Genomic DNA, 22,910 nt, shown 5'->3' with positions numbered 1-22,910 from the left:
ATTCAAGGATAGAGCAACCAATCAAACAATTCTGCACCTTACAGAATAAAGGTTCAAGGCCAAGGAAACTACAACTGGATAATCATTTATACTTTAGGTTACTACAGTATATGGAACACATGTATATGAATTATACACAATACACTCACTGACCAAAAAATGATAAACCGTTTTCAACTGGCATCAACACACAATTAAGCATAGGGTATGCAAATAAACATGGGGTGATCATACCATAAGTTGTCATACAGTATGATCACAAGCTCCTTAGCTTCATATAAATACTGTACACTTTTCTGGGGCTTCTTAGTTAATCCAGTCATTGGAAAGACCGGCAATCATTCCAATTTTCAGAAAAGAGTGATTATTGGAGCCCATTCTGCAGGAGTCACAATTGAGAAAACACAAGAAATCACTGGTATGTTGAAAGCAATCATCTCAAATGTATTAAATGAGTGAAAGGCAAAGGAGAATGGGCTCTACAAGAAAAAAATGCAGCAGAAAGTCAGTAATCCAAAAACCAGACTGCAGGAATTAAAAGCAAATTGTGGTTTGCTTTTAATTCTTTTAATTCAGAATAGAAGGTTCAGTGTGCAGAAAATGACTGAAAAATTTAATTTAGGCAAAGAAAGACCCATTTCCAACCAAACTATGCAGTGGAAAAAGATCACGTGGTCTGATGAGTCTGAGTCACAATTTTTTTGCATAAAAGGCAGAGTGAAAGTGTGACAAGAACCTCATGAAGCCATGAACCCAAATGCTCTTATGTTCACCATTCAAGCAGCTGAAGATGGTATCATGGTACAGTCAGTTCTGCTATAACGCAGTACGTGTTCCTAAAAATCTCTGAGTTATGGTATTTCATGCATTAAAAACAACAGAGCTTATGGGAAAAATATGGATAGGGGCAGAGCACTCAAAAAAAAAAAAAAAGGTCAGTCTGGTAAGTAAAACACTAAAAAAGTTAAACCAATAAAATTGCTAACACAGGTTTAAACATCTTAAATTTCTAATAAATAAATATTACAGTAAATATAACATTGTGATATATACACACTAATTAATATTTCTGTTCTCTGACTTTTTTTATTCTAAAATTTAAAACAGTAAAAAAGATAAGCAATCAATAACAAATCAATCAATAACTGGGAACTGCAAATTGTTTTTTATTGTTTTATGGTAGTGACCTCCAGAAATGTACTCCTCTGCTCACGGTAGCATGCCTCACGAAAATTTCTATTCAAATTGAAAAATGTGAGCTCCTGAAAACATGAATCAGCCTGCGATATCATGTGTTATCTTGTGAATACTGCGAATGACAACAGTGTGATTCCAACCAATACAACTAGAGTAAATGGGAAATATAGCTCTCACACATCTGACAGTTTTTAAACTTTGCAAGCTTGTATGTATTGCTGTACAGGTCGCTTGTTCAGCTTGGTGCCGGGTTTTGTGTTCACCCAATGTTACTTGCAGACAAAATCGCACACGAGACAACACGTAAATCACGTTATACCCACATTGTTCCCTAATATACCAGTCGCATTGGAGCAAATTTGCGTTGCCAAAATGAGCATTATAGCAGAACTGACTGTACGGGGTATGCTCTGTTGGTATGGACAAGTCCACTCACACCATCAGAAGATCATGTTACCCCCAATGATCTTTCTGCCGTACGTATCCAACCACACCCTGGAATGCTTCATATTTACCCAGAGTACAATGGATTTTTTCAAGATAACAGCACAAATATCCACTGTACAAGAATTGTACCAGAATGGTTTAAGGAACATTGCTAAGATTTCCAACATCTACCATGTCCACCTAATTCTTCTGATCTGAATCGAACTAAAAATATCTGGCATATGGTATAAAGCGACGTTCAGCTTCATGGTTCTCTATTCACTACCGTACAACAGCTGACAAACATCCTGATGGAAGAATGATCAAATCTAGAACTAGACTCCCTCAGACACCTAGTGGAACCCACGCCATGATATACATGGACTGTAATTCAGGCATAAGGTTACCCGTTAGATATTGAATAAAGGTTTCTAATTTTTCAGCCAATGAGTGAAGGTGTAAACACAGAGTGATGAGAGCTAGACAAAGGCTTTCACAGGCATCCTCTGTCAGCAATTAAAAAAAGTATACTTTGGTGAAAATCTGCAGAGAATGAAACCACGATGCACAAGTAAGTGCTGCTGAGTTTTTCTGCCATATAGTTAGAATTTATTTGGATCATTGCAATAGTGGTGGGTAATTTTGAGACCCAAAACTGGAAAGACTGTTATAAAGGTTATGATTATTAAAGGGCAGTGCAACAGTCTGAATGGAAATAGCTTATGCACTGAAAAGTTTATCATTGATAAACCACTATCAATGGCTTAAGCTATTATAAGTGCATGTAAACAAAAGCATGCAAACACTCAAGAAAAGTCACGAGTCATTCATCCTGCATAATCGCTTGCCATGCACAGGTGCTCTTATTCCTTCATTCAAAGTGAACAAATATCCTACTTGTTTCCATAGGTATCATTAATATACCAACTCTGGTGGCCAATAAATGAACATAATGGCCATTTGCAAAGTTCATGGCCTAAGTATGAAGAGTTTATTTGAGGAGTCTAATAACATGTTACTTTTCAACAGTCCCCCTACGAAGTTAATACACTTTTGCTGCTGATGCTGCAATGCACTGATTCCAGCTATGCATCCACCGTGGCACAGATGTCATTGTCAGTGGGAAAATGGATGCCAGCTAGGTATTTTCTCAAATTAAAAAATGGGTGAGAGTCAGATGGTGCTAAATCTGGTGAATACAAGGGAAGGTCCAAAATTTCTAAGCCATGTTCATGCAATGCAGTAATGGCAATGACAGGATTGTGAGCAAGCTCATTGTCCTGGTGGAGCAACGCACCTTTGCTGAGTTTTCAATGGTATTTGTATTTGACATTTTCATGCAAATGCCTCAAAGGTCCGAGTAACATGCCCCTGTGCCTATCTGGTTTTTTTTGAAGGTAACCCACTGGCAACACTCCATCACCATCCCATAAAACCAATGACATCACCTTACCAGCAGAAGGAATTGACTTAGTTTTCTTTGGAGAGGGAGAAGAGCTGTGTTTCCACTGTTTGGAGTGCTCCTTTGTCTCTGGCTTAAAGTGACGGACTCACATTTTATCCATGGTCACAAACCTTGCAAGGAAATTGGATCTGCAGCCAAACAACTTTGGGACCCACTGTGCTGACATCTTTTTTATATAGCAAAAAACTCTGCAGCACTCACAAATTGTCACTCTTCAATCACTCATCACTAGATCACACTGTCAACAACTTTTGGTATGATGGATATTGCAGGTCTTCTACAGTATCATTCATCTTCCAGGCTGGCTCTCCCTCCCTTGTTTAAATTCTGCTACCCACTTCTTAACCATGGAATAGGAAGAGCATCCTCCCCCAACGTTGTAGCCATATCCTCATCAATTGCCTTTGTAATTAGTCCCTTTTTTTCCGAAATACTGGATGACTGAAAGTCATCCGGTATTGTCCATCTCTCCTCATTCATACAACTCTGCTGACTTCGACTTTTTTTTTAAATTACCAATGTAATTTTTAAAAAATGCAATTAAAACATCATTAAACTCAATGATTTACTATTTGCTGTGCTATACATTTAAGTGCAGAAATTTTTAACACTGTACCACTAACGTTTCATACTCAGGACATGAAATTTTAAAATGACTCTCACATGATAATCATGCAATATTGTTTATTCTCAATTAGCCTCCTTGAGGAATTCCCAATTGTCGAGCATTCAAAAACATTGTTCCCCATATAACCTAAACAAATAATCTACTTTGTGAAATTATCCTGAAGATGGGTCATAACCATATTTATCGCAGCATAAAAAATAATAATAAAAAAGACTCCTATCCATGCACTCACCTTGTTCTTTAATATTGTTCAGATAGATTGATGAATATTCTGGAGGAACCCAGTTAGGATTTGTAAGCTGAAAAAGAAGAAAATAAAAATTTACATAAGGAAGAGAAAAAAAAAAAAAATTGATATTTCTTCATACTGAGTTCATCATGGAGATAACTTACAGTGAAGTGCATCAACGAAAGCTCTGTCTTTCCATTTTCAGCTTGCTGATACTGTGTGGCTTCTGTCTGCCCTTCACTTAACCACTGAAATGTAACAAATATTTCATTCAACATAAAATACAGAAACATAGAATATGTGCTTATACATTATATACACAGTAAAGCTGTGTTATGGTTTATTTTACTTTACACTGTTATGGTATCTGGAAAAAAAAAAAAAAAAAATTGCAGAAAAGTGCAAATTTTCAAAAGTAGGGAAAAAGAAAAAAGAACTCAATCTCATTTTACTTTACTCCTTTAATTAGCGAAAATAATCAGGGCTGTAAAGCTGTGGTTAAAAGAATGAATACATAAATTATTCTTTTATTACTACTTCTAATTTTTCAGATCGACCCACACTGTTGTGCACTGTTTTTAACAACATTATTTTACATGTTAATTTCTTAAACAGATAGTCTTCTTTCTCATCAACACTCCATCTTAGGGAGAGTAAATTGTAGCCAGGCTTTAAAAAATCTGAAACAAACTGTTTTTAAAAACGGAAAAAAAAAAAAAAAAATTTTTTTAAATAAAAAATAAAACAATCTGCCCAACTGCAATACAAAACTAACACTATTCACAAGAGATATTGGATAAAGGTACAGACGTGCACAATCTAAACGTATAAATATAAAACAGTCACCAGACCATTTAACATTTCCTGGGCTATTTCTGTTAAAATAAATATGGATTTTTCACAACACCAAAATTTCATTCTATTTATTTAATAAAAAAAAAAAAAGGAAAAAATGCAAGAAATCCAGTTCTCGTAGAGAAATGATATGAAAATAAATGGGAATAACATTAAATATAATAAATAGCAAAAATTTGTAAATAGTAGCAATATAAATACAAGGTTTTAGTGTGGGGGGGGTGATGTCTAATAAAAAAAATATTAATTATCTAATAAAAGAAATTATAAAGCATGCATATATGTACTCAGTAAAAGTGATAATACAGATCATAAATAAATAAGTGAGATATACAAAAATGCCACACAGTTATAAAGAGCCGGTATTCAATCTATTGCACCAATTTGTAAAGCAAGGGCACAACAGCAGTATCTAATTTATCAGCTAAAAATCATTCTCTTCTGAAAACAACTGCTGGAACTATTTAACCTCTTAGTAATTAGGCAGTGGTAGCACCCCCAAGTTATGGCAAACAGAGGTTGGATTGGAGTTATGTCACAAAAAAGGCTGAAGTTATAATGCAACAGGATAGCACAGAATATTAATATTAGTGACAAATGATGCAAGGAAGCAAGTTGATACAGTTATCAGCAACAAAAAATTCCCACATCACCTATCCATCTTCTCTGACAATCTGTCTAATTCTTCCTTAAATTTATTGAAATTTCCATTTCCAAAAATATTAGTCAGAAATTTTGTTTGTTTCATCAACCAACTACCATCTGGATGAGTATATTTCTGCATATCTATCCTGTAATCACATCCTTCAATTTCTATTTTTGTCCCTTTATGTGCATCTTTTGAGCAAGAGTAAAGATGCCATCAACATTCAGTCTTAAACACCTCAATGAGATCTGCTCACAGGTGCCTAGTTTCTAGACACTGCAATTTGCACAACTGAAGTCTTTCCTGACAAGAGTACTTTTTTGTTCACTTCACTAATCTAGTCACTCTTCTCTTCATCTGTTCCAACAGATCTCTATCCTCCCTAAAATGAGGGACTCAAGGTGTAGCTTAACCACAATCTTATACACAACAGGATAATTACCTCCTTAAGCATGCTGGCAAAACTCCTGCATATCATTGACAAAACCATGATGAGCTGCCTAGCTGTACTGCTCAGGGAACTTCATGTCTGACTGCACAATTACCCCTGGGTTGTTTTCATTCTCTATTAGCCAAGTGTGGTACCACACAGTCAGCATGTTATTCTGGAATTACTACTACCCATATGCAGTACCTCGCATTTCTCAATGTTAAACTTAAATTCCCACTTCTCAGTATATTTGTGTAACTGTTTTAGATCTCGTTGCAGTAGCATACCCTGATTACTACTATTAACCACCTTTATATCATCTGCAAGTCACCTGTGACCCTCAAAAATAACATTCCCATGTTAATCGATGATTAAAAATCTGAAATTTTTCTATCTTCCTAAAGACAGTCAAGTGTTACTGCAGTAGTTTCTGAAGTGATTTTTTATGGCATTTGTACAGAAATTGTGTGCAAGAACCTGTCAGGTGACCCATCACCTTTGCAACTATTTGGCTTTTTACTTGAAGAATAGCACAGTACAGGACAAATATTCATGCTGTTTGTTTATAGTTAAGTTACTTGTTTTTCTTCTCCCACTCGTTTAATAAACATCTACAGTCTTACCTAATTGTTTTTGAAAGATTTATTACTATTTTCACATAGAAAGATGAGAAAACAAAACCTGATACCCTCAAGATAATTGCTACACTGCAAAAAGCAAGAAACGTAGTTGCAAATATTGTGGACTGCAAAATGTGTAAAATTTGAAATAAACCGGAAAGACGTAACTAATAGTACTGAATACATATAATGTATTTTTAATATTTATTAGGGGGTTTTGCTCGCCTATTCAGGTTCGGACTGTTTTCTGGCCAGATAACAGTTGTAATGGACCGTTCTTCCAACCATTTTTTCACCTGTAACAAATGTAAACACATTACTGTCGAACCTCTAATGCAGAAATGAAGCTAAAATAACTACAGAAGTGCCTACTTACACGTTTTGCCCGATCACAAGGAGCAGAGTCGTCCTGAAAGATGCACTTACTTGGGAGGTTGAAATGGTCTCTAATGGTTGGCAGCAATTTGCCTTCCAATATAGCCAGGTATCCATTGGCATTTACGGAACCTTTTATAAACTGCAGGTGACCTACTCCACGATACGAAATGCACCCGCATATCATTTGGCTGGTAGGGAATTTCAACGTAGACACCATCTTTCTTCGGGGCATCAACTGCACGTAACTCAGCATCCTGACACAAGCAAGGAATGACTGCAACTATTGCAGAGCGTGCTTATACAGCTGATGCAATATTATGTCATCACCTACACATGTCAATATTATATGATGCAATCTGTAAGAAATATTGCTAAATACTTACATTATTCAGACGACAGTGACAATTTTAAGGGGTGATGTACTTTCTTTGAACACCAGTGTAGTATCCAATCAAATTTGTCAGACAAGACTTTCCCTTAACAAACCCATGCTGTGTCTGAATTATTACTGCTGTCTTGTCTAGATGATTCTGCAATGCTTCTTTAACCAGTGACTCCATTATTTTCTCTGGAACAGAAATCAAACTAACAGCTCTGTAATTACCCATGTCACCCTTTGATTTCCCCCTTTGTGAATTGGAGATACATTTGCACATCTCGAGTCCATGGATGCTCTCATAATTATGGCTAAGGGTTTGCTTACATCCTTTGCCACCTCCTCTTTAATATAAGTGAACAGATCCTATCTATCCCTGGTGCCTATCTTGTGTTTAACTTTAACAATTTCTCCTCCACTTTGCTCTCAGTTATTACAAAGTCATTTAACTCCCTGTTAGAGTTTGATAAACATCTGGCATTCCCCTCATTGAATAACTCATGTGTGAGTGTAGATGCAAAATACTTATTTAGTTTGGCAGCGATCTGAGAATGATCATCTACAGTCAAAACCATTGATACAAAGTGGACCAATCTGATTCATCCCCTTCCTTTTAGAGTTTATATAAGTAAAGAAGTCTTTGATGTTTTTCTTTGCATCCTCTGCAAAGATTTCTCATAATCTGCCTTCGCTTGCCTAATGTTCTTTGTGACTTGATTACAGACTAGCTTGTATCTGCCATAGGCTTCTGTGTCACCTGACAATTTATATGCATTCCATGCTTTTTTCTTCTCTGCCACGAGTCTCATTTGTTCATCTAACATCCATTTGGGTCTAAACCTAGAACAGTATTTCTTAGTTGGAACAAAAAGCCTAGTAGCCTACAAAATTAAGTCCCTGAAGGCTTCCCATTTAGAATTCAATGTTGGTAACACATCAGTTGATTCCACTGTACGGAATTTAAAAAAAAACTGTCTGAGGCCCCTGTAGTCACCTTTATGAAAGCAAAAGCCCTTCCCTTTGGCCTTGGTGGTTACATCTTTTAAGTAATTCCACATCAGTACATTGTGATCACTGTCACCCAATGGGTCCTTTACCTGTAAATTCTTAATGCAGGAATAATTGCTGCTGATAATTGGATCAAGAGTGTTACTCCCTCTTGTTGCCTCTCTAACATGTTGCTGTAAAAAACAATCATCCAATAAATTCACAAAAGCCTTGCTAGTCTGCAAGTGACCAACCCACAAGTTCCAGTGTATATCTGGGGAAGTTAAAATCCCCCATTATAAGACCCATTATTAAGTACTGCAATCCCAATAAGAAAAGATGAAATACTGGCATTGTTTAAGAAGAATTTTCCAGACAATAAAAAAAAAAAGTTGGTCATCTGTCAGGTGGTCTGACTGTTTTTGCTACATTTTCACACTACCACCACTGCTGGATGCAGTGGTGGTCCTAGTCACTTAGCCTGATGTGCTTTCATCAATACACTATTTATTAATAACGTGAACAACAAAGGTAACAACGGTAAACAAACAATAACAGCATGGTACCTGACATGCAAATTTCCTTTTTAATTTCTGGAAGGAAGTTTTGGGATTAAAAAAATTCTGCTGGAACAATACCAATAATTTCATATTTTCTTAATGGACTGCAACACTTATGTTTTTGAAATATTTTACTTCAAATGTTAAATTTTACTAGTAAATGCTACGTAAAATAAGTATTTTAAGTAACATTTTAATTTTTATTAAAAAACTTAAATGTTTAAAAAATGAAGGCCTTTACAACTTTTATTTTTCTGAAGAAGTCTAATAAGAGTGGTGTACAGTCTTTCAACTTGCACTTGTACACATTTGTACTAATTATATTAAAAGTAGGAGACAAGGATTTAATTAACAAATACAAGGCAATTTTTAAAAAAAGTTGCAGGTTAGGATCAAAACTGAAAGTGCATGCAATTCTGCCCAGACACAATAGGAAGGAGTAGTGATGAAAGTGGTTCTTACACTGCTTCTAATGGAACAAGCAGCCAGGAAAATAAGGTGTAAGGGATTTCAAGGGTCCCCATGAAACAAACAAATTCATAGGCTGTGTTAGGGTTACTAAGAGTAAAAACATTTGCAGTATGTTCACTAATGCTGGGAGCATAGTAAATAAATTTGAAGTGTTGATCAAATCAAATGTAGACATTGTGGGGATATAAGACAGTGCCACTTATATAAAAAGGGATTCCAAATTTGAATACGAGGAGTAAAATGCACAGAGAAAGGATATTCAAAGTCAAAGATTTTTTGTTTTTCAGGCAGTCTCTAGGATTTCCCCTATACACCGCAGTTTCATCTGTAAGGCATGTGCCAAAGCCGGGGGTATGTGAGAGTGTGGGCATGTGGTTGTGTTGAATGTTGAGTACCGGTACCTGGCAACTTCGTGGCCAGGGGGAACCTGCCCCATCCTTAGCCACGTGGAGGCACGCCAGGGACTGTACACCACTCTTATTGGAGCTTTCAAGGATTAACTGAAAACCCCGAGGGTACTTGTGAAAAGTGAAACAGGAATAAGTGGCAGAGAAGAAGGGGAAGGGAAAAAGAGGATAGAAAGATGAGAAGAAAGACTTCCCCAGAAAATGAAAATTAGATGCTTAGGAAAAGTAACAGAAAAGAAGACAACCAGCACACTAATCCGATTAAACAAACTTTTTTAACCATGTATTCATAACAAAACTTATATTATGGTGTAGAGAAAGAATAGACAGGATAGGAAGGGAAGAGAGATTATATTGTTAGTTACAAAATACAAAATTAAGGCAGTGCATCCAGTTGACATGGGTTGCCAGTGCAACACTGAGTCAGTTTGATGTGACAACAAGACTGGAGAAAACAAAAATGAGGATAGGAGTGTGTGATGGGCCTAATGACTGTGATGAGCAAAATGAACAATTGCACATACATAGCGTGGACCACCAAATAGGTGTCTTATAATGGGGGACTTTCCAGATAGTGACTGAGTTTATGGGTTGGTCACTCACACAGTAGTAAGACTTTTGTGGATTTACTGGATGATTGCTTTCTACACTAGCATGTTAGAAAGCAAAACTCTTGATCTGATTATCAGCAGTTACCCTTCTTGCATTAAGAATCTGCAGAAAAAACACATTAGGTGGCAGTGATCACAACGTATTGATGTGGGATTTACTTAAAGGTGTAACTACTGTTGAAGGAAAGGGCTTTTCTTTCGTAAAGGTGACTACAGTGGTATCACAGTTTTTAAATTCTATGCAATGGGAACAACTGATGAAGTTACCAACAGCAAATTCTAAATGGGAGACATTCAGGAACTAATAAAACTTAGGTAGTGAAGAAAAGTGCATAGATGCATATAAATTATCAGGTGATACAGATGCCTACAATAGATACAAACTAGTCTGTGATCATGTCACAAAGGAAGTTAGGCAAGCTAAAGCAGATTACAAGTCTCTGGAAAAGAATTTAAAAAAGGCAGAAAAGACTTCTTTACTTGGTAAACAGCAGAAGAAAGAGGTTGAACCACATTGGCCCACTAGATATGAATGGATTAACTGTTGATGATCCTGCTCAGGTTTCTGACAAATTGAATTTTTTAGGAATGGGAATGCTGGAAGTCAAATTCCAGCAGAAAGCTGAATGATTTTGTAACAATTAAAAGGAAAGTAGAGTAGAAATTGTTGAAGCAAAATGTAAAAGCTGCACCTGAGGTGGATGGGATCTATCTACTTATATTAAAGAAGGCAGCAAAAGAAGTAAGCAAGCCGTTAACCAGGATTATCAAACATCCCTAGATTCGGGAAAGGTACCTAGGAACTTGAGATGTGCAATGTGTCCCAGTTCAAAAATAATGCTGCAATGACTTGACATCAGAGACCTATCCTCTCCTACAGACAGGCACAGGGGAGGTTAGGTTTCACTATGGCACATAACACTGATGAGCCAAAACATTATGACCACCTACCTAATACGATGTTGGTCCTCCATGTGCAACCAAAACAGCTCGTACCTGGCAAGGCATGGACGTTACAAGATTTCTAAATGTGTCTTGTGGTATCTGGTACCAACACGAACCAGCAGATCCTTTAGCTCCTGTAAGGTACGTGGTGAGACACATTTTTGAAACATTTTCAAAATTGGTCTTTCACTGGTTGGTTATTGGAATTGTTTTGTGGTTTTCTTTCCATCTACTTTCAATGAATTATCATTTTTTGCCTTTAAAAGTTTACATGGAGTGTGGTGATTTTTAAATCTGTTATTGAATAAAATTTTAAAAAAAACAAACTAAACTGACAAACACTAGCAAATGCACGACTCCCCACTGAAGCAGACTCACCCTCAACTCAAAGTAAAAGTACCATATCCACAAAAAGGTGTGTAGGGGTGATCCCCAAGGACACTCTCCTTTGGAAAAAAACAGCCCTTGTGGATTCCAACAGGATCATATTTCAGTTGTTGACTGCTATCCAGCAATACAACAGATATTCCCATACAATACAGATGCAAGACTGAAAATAAACAACCTCAAAAATTAAGCATAACACACTTGTATATGCCATGGCCACCTGCTACAGGTTGAAAATAAACACACATAATGAACAAATTGCTTCCTCTGCATCTAAAAAACTGGGTCTTTTCTTTTGCTTTCTGCATTACTTTTTCTCCCAAACAGCTATTCACTCTGTACAAATCTCAAATCCAACATAAAAACCATTAATCATAATAAACAAGATTAACATAAATAGATAAGTCAGAAACTGAAATATGATCCTTCTGAAATTCACAAAGTTTGATGTTCCCTGCCTTTATTTTATTTATTGTGAATGTGGTACTCTTCCCCTGGTGGTATCAGTTAAGTTCAGTTTTGTTTTTTTTAATTTTATGATTTTATTTTAATTTTTATGTTATCTTGGTAATCAGGTAACAGAATCATGCTTTGTGAAGTATAACCTTAACTCATACCTGCCAACTTTTAGAAATCAAAAATCTGAAGTCTTTTTTATTATTATTATTTTTTAAGAGATCCAAATTGTCTGGAAATGCATTCTCACACTGTCCAAAGGGCATTTCCACACTTTTCTTTCAAATCAATGTTAATTAATTAATGCATCTCATATGCTACAGTGGGTGAACTGCACAATGTTACCATGGTGCAATACTTGTATTTTAAAATACTTTATTTTGAACTTCAAATAGTGCACTATGTTTGTTTGTTATTTGGTTTTTAGGAGCATTAGCAACTAAGGCCATATTGCTCCGGGATATGCGGTGGTCATTCCCTGACCTTTCCGCATTCTCCGTATTTGGTGGTGACGGGCTCGAACCCCGGTCTAATCAAGAAGCGTGTGCTATGCACTGCTGCTCCTTCCCACCTGGCTACGGAGGCGCCTAGTGCACTATACAACCAGGTTGAAGCTGACTATAGCGCACTGGGTGAATCAAGTGCAATAGGTGAAACAACTTATGTGAATCAAGTACCATCCACAAAACAGACCCAATCAACTATTCAAAGTAACCTAACTTTCTTTTAACAACTACCAATATTCAATTACCAAATAGTAGTTGAGCATTCTGGTCTCTTGTCAAAGCTACTAGTCACAACTTCTGTCAATCAATACTCCCAACTCTGTTACAACCTGGCTGAGGATGGCAATGTTCAATTGCATGCTCAAATAAACATGACTTACTGGCTGACTTACTAGCACCCTATTTTTCTTCTAACTCTTGTATCAACGACCTTGGTAAACCACCAATCATACCCAATACACTGCATGAAACGCCTCTCATGGTCTTCTGACAGAAGAGCATCAAAGAATTATGAACAATCTTGAAGCCAAGAAAGCTCCTGATGACATTTCTCATTTGTTCTCAAAACCTGTGCTCCTGAACTTGTTCCTGTTGTGTCGCCTCTTTATACCTTCTTATACCATTGGAGTTTTTCCTTCTGCTTGAAAATGCTCATATCCATCGAGTTTCTAAAACAGGTAACAAATCTCTCCCTTTCAATTATTGCCCCACAGCATTTACCTCCACCTTTTCCAAGGTACGGGGGGGGGGGAATCAATCAACTGCCAACTTTTAAACTAGCTTATAACTTTCCATCTAATTAATGATCATCAATGTGGATTCTGTGTCAATCCACTGATGATATACTGGCTTGTGTTATTCTAGTAGAAGTAATAAATGAGGAAGCGAAAAGGTTGGTTCTTTTAGTTTGGAGTTGGACACCAAATAGATGCTGACTGCATGTGCTAAGACTGGTTTAGAAGAGAGTAGGGAATTAAACACGTTAATTCAGAAGAACAGTTCGCATGGACAGAAAGTGGAGATTCTATAACAGATGAGTTGTTATTTGTTATGTTGTTATTTTGGTAGCATTAGCAACTAAGGCCATATTGCTCCGGGGATATGCGGTGGTCATTCCCTGACCTTTCTGCATCCTCCGTATTTGAACAGATGAGTCATTAATTAACCCGACTAGCCTCTTTTGAATGGAGCCAAGAAGTTTGATAGAACTATTTTTGTTTTAATTTTTTTTTCCACCCTAACTAGTCATTTTGGTAATCACTGCACTCCAATTTCAGAAAATTATAATGCAGCAGTAAAAAGTTCCTTTTTTTCCTATTCCAATCCAATCTAAGTACTATAAAAATAAAATAGTTATCTTTGTTTTATTAAGTTTTTAAAAAAATTAACTCTTCCATTTGTATAAAAATTGTGTGGCAGTAAATTGAGTTCCTTTTCTTACTACCATTACAGTGCTTACATACACTAGGGATCATTAAAAAATAATAATAAAAAAATAAAAATTAAATTAATGAAAACCACTCATATCCTGGGCTAGAACACAATTCCTTGCAATAATTTCTAAATTTCGAGTAGTCTCCTGCGATGCTTGAGATACCGCAGGTTACTCTGACCTTTTTGAAGGCTGCTAGTATAAAATTTATTTTATTGCTAACTAATTGCCTTTCATTTTTCATCAAAAGACTGTTTCAAATACCCTGAATAACTCTCAAAGGGGGTTCTGCACCACAGCTAAGAATTTAATAAAGCACATAAGCAAAACATCAGGACTGAGTGCACTTAGCCACTGTGTTCCTCCTACTGTGGCATTGTGGTTCATCACTTTCCATTTGGACAAGTGGTGAAATGAGAATATTCTCAGTTCACCAACACCTTAAAAGGAAGTTGTTCACAAACAACTTAAAGGGAACACTTCAATCTGAGGCACTATCTCCTCTGCCAATGCTCTGTGTTGAGTATAAATTGGTTCCTAAAACCAACTATGTTTTGACTGTGCCAATTGCTGCAGTGGATAAGCACACTAATCCAAAAACAAAAATTGAGACAGAGCACAGGGCTATACCTCAACTGCATCATAATAACTGTGCATTAAATAAAGCAGTTATTTATGTTGTAAATAAGATGAGTCAAAAGTCAGGGTACAACATTACAAATACATATCATGAAAACAAATATATTTAGAAAGCTTTTTTTCTGTTGCAGGAAGTCTTCATATTGTCCTCTAGCCCCCGAAACATTTCCAGCTCACTTAAGCACATAACCCACCTATTGTTCTGCCATTCTTTCATCATTAATCAGTGTTATGTAATTATTTTAAATGCAAGTGCTCCTCTTATTTTTAATTTCATTATAAATATTATTCACTTCTTCCATGACTGGCACACAGTAATCTAGAAAAAAGAACACATACACACACTGAGTGATCACTGAATTATGACAACTAATACTGTGTTGGGCCAATGTTCGCAAGGAAAACATCCCTATTCATCTAGGCATTGACTTCACAAGATGTCTGAAGACATCCATAGGGATCTTTAGCCATGCTGCCTGCAAGGCTTTCCAGTGGCAGAAAAGATTATGGTTGCATGTCCATATGCTTCACTTCGTGTTCCAAAACATCACACACACACAGGTGTTCAACTGGATTGAGGTCAGGCAAATTTGGAAGACAATCAAGATGGATGATATCTTCAATGTGTTCCTTGAACCACATGCACACTGTGGGCCCAATGACATCTTAGCATCTTGGAATATCCCGTTTCTGTCTGGTAAAAAATGTCATGGTCCCCTAAGAGCTGCTGTTATTCCTTACTAGTAAAATGTCGGTCAATATACACTGGAGATCCTAGTTCTTCCCAAAAAAACATGTCCCATACTAAGCAACCACCAGCAACTGGCTGGATAGCAGGCACCATGCATGGCGAGTTCATGGACTCATGTTACTTGCGCCATATACAAAGGCATCTATCAGCGTGTTGCACCAAGTATTTGAACTCATCCGACCAGCACACTCATTTTCAGTCCTCCAGTGTCTAGCCAGCGTGTTGTTGACACTACAGCATTTGCTGTTGACTATGATCAGCAGTGAGGAGGGGTTGTCTCTTGGGTTATCTGCTGTGGCACCCTATATGTCTGAGTTCACAGTGCATCATCTTTTGGGATAGTGTTTTTGCATTCCTCCAGTAATCCTATGAACATCCACCTTGTATAATCCACTACAGTTCTGTTGGGAGGAAGTAGTTTGATCCATTCAACAACACTCTTTGTACAACTTAACCAGTGTGCCATGAGCAACCAACAGGACAACTATTTCCAATATAGAAGCACCCGATGCATGAGCTCACACAACCATGCCCTTTTGAAACTCCGTAATATCTTTACTATATCCCATAACTGCTAATTTATTACTTTGATTTGCACAACCAGATGCAAATTACCATTGCTCTAGCCTAGGAAGCTACTCAGCTTTTTATACTGCACAGTCCAGTACAGATTGGGTAGTCATGATTCAGCGATCACCAAGTGTATATTGTTATGATGAATACATATCATTTACTATACACTTCTAATATTGGCAATTTAATCCTTTTAGAAGTATATTGGTAGATCTATGTTATCATGTGTGTGAGTTCTGGGGACTGTGTGTACAGATCAACATTTTGAAGGTCACTTAAACAATGTCCATATTTCCAGTACATGCTGTTATCTCTTATCTGTGTTTCTGACTAAAAGTAGACAGTTTATAACATATATAGCAACAGAAAAAAAAAGTTTTGAAAATCAGATGAGAAGATTGCATCTGATAACTATTCCAATTCAAGCTTACAAAAACTGAACTTGAAGAATTTCTCTGAAATTCATGTCCAAAAGTTCATAAACTGGAATCAAGTGATATAAATAAATGCAAAGAATATTATAGCATAAAAAGAAGGTAAAAATGGGCTTTATTCGCTTTTTTTTTTTTTTTTTTTTTTTTTTAGCTTTTAATTCGAATTTGATTTTTGAATATAATTTTACTTTACTGTTGAACAATAAAGTCAAAAGACAAATTAATATTTTAAAGCATTCGTGTACAAATTTCTTATTTTCACTAAATTTCAAAATTCCACAAAAATTCACTTTAGAGAGATAATTGCTATTGAAAATTCGCAACTAGAGACCTTAATCCACATTAAGAAAAGTCACTTCTGAAAGGGTCAGGAAAACTACCACTTACTTGTGGGTTACCATGCTTGCGAATATCCATTTGTGCAAAGGAACAAACATCTCCTACACCAACAACATCTACTGTAAAACTGCGAAAAAAATCTACAAGGTCTAGTGCTCGATGTCGGAGGAAAAAGCAAAGAATTATGGGAGTTATGATGGGACTAAATAACTCTTCCATCAAATGAACCTAGAAGTAAATAAAAAAGTATGTTTCATGAAAGAAAAACTATCCAAAATAATATGAGGTCTGTTCAATAAATAATGATGATAATTTTTTTCACAACATATCTTTAATAATCACCCATATTTTGATGGTCCTTTTTAAACTAGTACTCATTTAATGAAATGCACTTACTCCAACGTTTCTCTCATTCTTCATGTCTTTACAACTTTTGACAAATGTCAGAGAGAAGCTTTTTCCTCGCAGCTCCTTCTTTAACTTTGGGGGGAAAAATAAATCACAGAGTGCAAGGGTAGGGCTGTAGGGCAGACGGAGGAACACATCTGACATTAATGCTGGCTAAGTACTCAATGACAGTATGAGCAACGTGAGGTCTTGCACTGTCGTGATGTGGCATTCATTCACCTGTGTGTAGTTGTGGTCGTTTGCAATGAATCTGATCCCACAAGGTGTGCAGTACAGTTCTGTAGTAAGGTCTTGTAACAGCTATATGACATGGCACAGCATGCTGATAAACCATTTCTTGAATGTCAAAAAAAAGGGAATAACCTTTCCTGCAGACACCACAACTTTTGCTGGTTTTAGTGTTAGTGATGATGAAAACTTCCAAACAGAGAAAACTTCCATTGCTTACTCTGTGGGTCAAAATGAAGCCATGTGTCATCTTCAATTATCACCTTATGTAGAACCTCACCATCCTTAGTAACCATCCTTTGCAACTCCTGGCAAACTCCCACATCAACTTGCTGTTGTTCAGGTGTGAGTAGGCTTGGAACTCAGCTTGTAAAAACACTTATCATTTGAAAATGATCTTGGAGAATACCATGCATGTTTCCTACTGATATTCTCAACATCTCTACCAGTTGCCTTATTGTCATATGACGATCTTCTCTCACGATTACAGAAGCAATGTTTATAGTTTCTGTGATGGCAGCAATGATAGTTTCTGTGGTGGCAGCATAAGCCTCTTAACATTTCATACACTTCAGCTGATGTTTTCTTGAGACAGAAAGAAAAAATAAGAGCAGCATACTGTTCCTCATGTGTTACGTCCATTTTTATGTAGGCAGAACTCAACAGGCACAAATTTGACTGACTGCCAAGGTCACACTGTGTGCACATCAACTGCTATGTGATGCAGCTTGGTTAGATCTTAAATTACACAGCTCAGCTAGAAATAGCAAGCAGTACAGTTGTTCATGAAAAATTATTATTTTTTATGAAACATATAAACAGATTAAGATAATTTTTATTGCAATAAATATTTTTTTATATTTAATTCAGGAATTATACATACCTGTATAGTTTATTTAGTATAGTTAAACTTAATTTTAATAATAAAAATTAAAAATCAAAGATAATTTAGCAATTCTTAGGGACTCAAAACAGAACAAGCAATTACTTGTTCACTTAAGACTAGATCTTAATACAATGGCATTAATCTCTTGTGGTTTAAAACCCGACTACTCTTTCCCAAAGTTAAATTCAACATACTTCTAACCTCTTCTCTAAGAGTGTTAGAAATATACACGTGATACAAGATACAAAATTTTATTTTCACAAAATTTCAGAATTCCACAAAAAAAAACCTCCTCTGCACAGAGATCCACTATTGGAAATTCACCACCAAAACCCATTCACATTCAGCAGTCACTCGTAAGAGAGTTAAGAAAACTACAAACTAAAAAGGGTTTAAGGCTGAAAGCTTCATATTTAGACTACAGGAAATTTACTAGACAAACCAGTTAGTGCAAGGCATCATTTTAGTTCATGGTAAATCACCAAAGCAGGTGAAATGGCATCATTTTCATTACATCTCATATTTTGAATGCATCCACACCATATTGCCTGTTATTGCATTACCTCAAATAAGCAAAGCTTCCCCAGTAGAGAACTTATTCTTGATGAATACCACCACCCAGATGGCACATTTCGAAGCGTGTTGGCCTCTCATCAGTTGGTGGGTAGATACCCTAGTAATACTAGGAGTGACAACCCATTTATCAGTTTTGGTGATTTACTATGAACTAAAATGATGCTCTGCACTAACTTGTTCATCTAGGAAACTACTAGCTTATCTGAGTGTTACCATGTTTGCAAATATCCATTTGTGCAAAGAAACAAACATCTCTACACAAATATCTTATATGTAACGACACCTAACATGCATAAGACATGCATCTTGTATGTATAAAATGACCAATTTTAAACTATTTCTTGCCTATTTTGAGGTTATTAAGTAGTGCACTACATGGGCACTTCTCCCTCCTCCCCTGATCAAGAGAGTGAAACAAGTGCACCCACTTTGGAGTTAAATGCCCAAATCATCAGACCAACTGAAGTTTAAGAAATATAATCGATCTTACTAAAAAGTTAACCACACCAACATATAATGTATTTGTATAATTCTTTAAAAGTGTTATTTGCAAGACATAATGGTATGCAAATGCATCTTCTTAGTAATAAGAGACATGATGAGAAGAAAAGTTAACTACTTTATAATTTTGAAAGAAGTCTCAGCTATTTCTTTCAGTTGAAAATCAGACAAATACTTACAGCTTTATACTGGAAAAGATGAGAAAATTCATTCCGTGTTTTATAGTTATGGGCATTTCCCTTCCACTGATCAGGAATATAATGAATGTGAGCCAAGACTTTATTCATAAGTTTTTCTGGACAATACACCAAGTGCTATAAGTAAAACAGAAATGAAGTATTAAAAAAAAAAAAAAAAAAACTTCATTTATCATACTAGCTAACACAACACAGACAATCTTTAATTAGCAACAGACAAAAAAAAAAAAAAAAACTTCTCTAACATTCAAATGCAATATCACTATGGTTAAAAACAGTTTCACTTTTTATATACAAAATAACAGAACACTACAACGTTCTGATGAGATAACTCTGTTCCTCGAGCTATCCCAAAAAAGACATGTTGCTGTTGGAAGTTTTACGGTGCAACGGCAGCTAAAGGCCATTATGCGGCAAACAACGGTAGGAGATAACAGGTGCCAAGAAATTTCCAAAACATTCTAATATCTAGTTCTCTGCTAGTGTATACTACCCTAAAAAGTCAGTTTCACACTAATGTCACTGCCATTCACTTTAACTGTGTGTCTGTCTGCCTTTGTCCACTATGACACACTCCTGGTTAGGCTTTCTACCATCAAATGAGAGATTGTAGTAAATTAAGTCCTTCATTCCTCCTGAAGAACAACCAGTTAGGCTACTGAAGTGGGACAATATCTACCCTGAACATCTGACCTCACATTCCAGTTCATTCCATGAATCAAACTCTACAGGACTCTGCACTGAAAATTTCAACTTTTGTATATTCATGTCCATGAATCTCAAACATGACCAATGCTGTGGTATAAGGCATTATCCTGCTGAAACAAACATGGATCTGCACCAAAGAATTGCCACATCATAGGAAGCATAGAATTATTCAAAATCTTAAGACATTCACAGTTCCCAGCACAACCACCAAAGGTCCTAGTCCAAACCATGAGAAATAGCACAACCTCACCACCTCCAAACTCCACCACTAGCACAATGCACTCCAGCAGCAAATGTTTGCCAAGGATCCCACTTAAACATACCTTCCCATACCACTGAACTGATTTCCACTTCTCTAGGGACCAATTACAGTGCTGTGCTCCAGTTTGGCTTAACAGTAGCCACATAAAAAAAGGTGGCTGTACAGCTAAATAACACCATGCACATCATAACCGAAACAGTCAGGTCCACCTCTACCTTTTGGCTATCAGTCTTGAGCCACATCCCGCCAATAGACCACTGGCAAAAATGTGCCCTCATCAGAGAATACAAAAAAATGGACAATCCTGAACTACCAACAAACTCTGAAATTCGAGGCCCAGGAATAAACAGGCTCCATTCCAGACATCCACCAATCCTGATGGCTAAAACATTGCAACAAGCCAATTTCAACCTTCTGGATACTGAGATGCAAGAGTGGCTACAAAACTCCCCTCCTCTATGTCATACCATGCCTTGTATCTCTGAAACAAAACACCACCTGGTTTTGACGAGCTCTGTAGGATAAGCAGGACATGAATGCACCACGGTAGATATGTGTTAGGTGTTATTTGGTTTATAGGAGCATTAGCAACTAAGGCCATATTGCTCCGGGGACATGCAGTGGTCATTCCCTGACCTTTCCGCATCCTCCGTATTTGGTGGTTGAACCTCAGTCTAATCAAGAAGCGTGTACTACGCACTGCTGCTCCTGCCCACCTGGCTACAGAGGCACCTACGGTAGATGTGCAGACCTTCTCTATAAGTGGGGCAACAACCACAATCCCCTAATCGATTCAGCCGTCACAATTATTAAATTAGGATCTAGTTACAAAATCTTCCAACACGAGGCACTTGTCATAGAATGGTGTCACCATAACACTAAATTTAACATTCTAAACATGAAACTTCCAACCAACCTTTCACTGGTCTGAAACCTTACGCACATAAAGTTCCCATGTCTCAAAATGCATTATGGGAACCCTTTAAATACATAATTCCCTTTCTCCTATCATTGCCAACCGAAGACATTTTTCACGAAAGTTGCTCGTTGTGACTACTGGCTTCACCTTGTTCTCATATTAATATTTTATAAATGACAACCAGGGACGAAGTAGTGCACTTCTTCCTTGAGCAAATTTTAATTACAGATTTTTAACAATTCCGTCTTTATTTATTTTAACTTATTTAAACTTCATTTCCACTTCAATAGCATGTAGCTAAGCAGATCAATTGAGGTGAGTACCGTCAGTTAAGCTCTTATTGCTATTATTAAGTCGATTACATAACGGTACATTAAGAAGCTCTATAAATCAGCTAAGCTTATTGCTCTATGTTATTTATCAAGATCTGTGTGTTAACACACACATATACATTAATGAGGGCATGACATTGCACAGAGCTGAAATGTATACTCCATGTTTATGTTTCACTTCATTTATGTCATTCCCTTAGTCAAAACCTTTGAGTTGTTAGATTAATGTGTTTTTTATAATAAAAAATTATAATTCTATAACTAGCATACTTTATTTAAAATAGAAATACACTTGTAAAAAATTTTGAGTCAACCATATGACTAATTTTCAAGTAGCTCACAAGTGGGAAAACCTGCCAGCTCGTAATCTAGAGGGTGCTATTTATTCATAGGGTATTAACTCAAACAGTCAATTCTGGTTTTTGTTTTAGTTTGCTTCAACCTGAGCTACATGTCTGAAAAATCGAGGTTTCAAATTAAATTAAATTACTGTTTATGACATTTAAATTTCATTCTAAATTCTTTGCTGCTAATAAAGATATTAGTACATGCAGATGAATTTTGTTTTGCCCAATATACTTGTTGGTCATTGGAAAAGGGACAGGCATAGATCCTTTCTTAATTCTTTCCTATGCTGAAATTCTTCACAGAATATACAGTAGTTTATGCATTTATAATATTACTCTATACTGTACAATTTTGACTTTATATTTGATAGATCAAACCCACAAATAATATTAATTTAAGAGAGATATTAAAAGATTTAATTTTTATCAGAAAAAAGCAGTAGGAAAGCAGGTTTTTTTAATTCCTAGTCCAAACCATGAGAAATAGCACAACCTCACCACCTCCAAACTCCATTAACATTCTAAAACTATATTCCTCAGTCAAAGCCATTTCTAAAATAGCTTTGACAGAGGAATTTTCATCCATTTATATTATCCGGTATACCACCTAGAAGAAAAGTAAGTAGCCCAGAGTAGTGTGGATTTTCAAAATGAACACAGAAGTCATTATCTATTGTGAGAAAGGCTGTATTGAAATTAAATTTCACTGACATTATATGTATTTTACAGCAGCAATTAAAAGCAACAAACAAAATCACTGTTTTAAAGTACACTGCAAATAGCAGCCCAAGGGAAACA

The 22,910-nt window shown here is 36.3% G+C and overlaps 1 protein-coding gene across 1 annotated transcript in view; it reads right to left on the bottom strand.

Annotated features, from left to right (window-relative positions):
* Atg9 (autophagy-related protein 9) overlaps positions 1-22,910 on the bottom strand; it is a 201,805-nt gene that overhangs the window by 33,647 nt on the left and 145,248 nt on the right. The window contains exons 14-17 of the mRNA XM_090384098.1: positions 19,527-19,661; positions 16,797-16,976; positions 4,110-4,193; positions 3,949-4,015 (exon numbers count right to left, since the gene is read on the bottom strand). Coding sequence (XP_090240224.1) covers positions 3,949-4,015; positions 4,110-4,193; positions 16,797-16,976; positions 19,527-19,661 — 466 coding nt within the window. The remainder of the gene's footprint in view (positions 1-3,948; positions 4,016-4,109; positions 4,194-16,796; positions 16,977-19,526; positions 19,662-22,910) is intronic.

This window comes from Mastigoproctus giganteus, chromosome 10 (assembly GCF_048544385.1).
Source record: "Mastigoproctus giganteus isolate SK-2022 chromosome 10, ASM4854438v1, whole genome shotgun sequence".
NCBI lineage: Eukaryota > Metazoa > Arthropoda > Arachnida > Uropygi > Thelyphonidae > Mastigoproctus > Mastigoproctus giganteus.
This window is presented reverse-complemented; position numbering and strand designations above follow the sequence as displayed.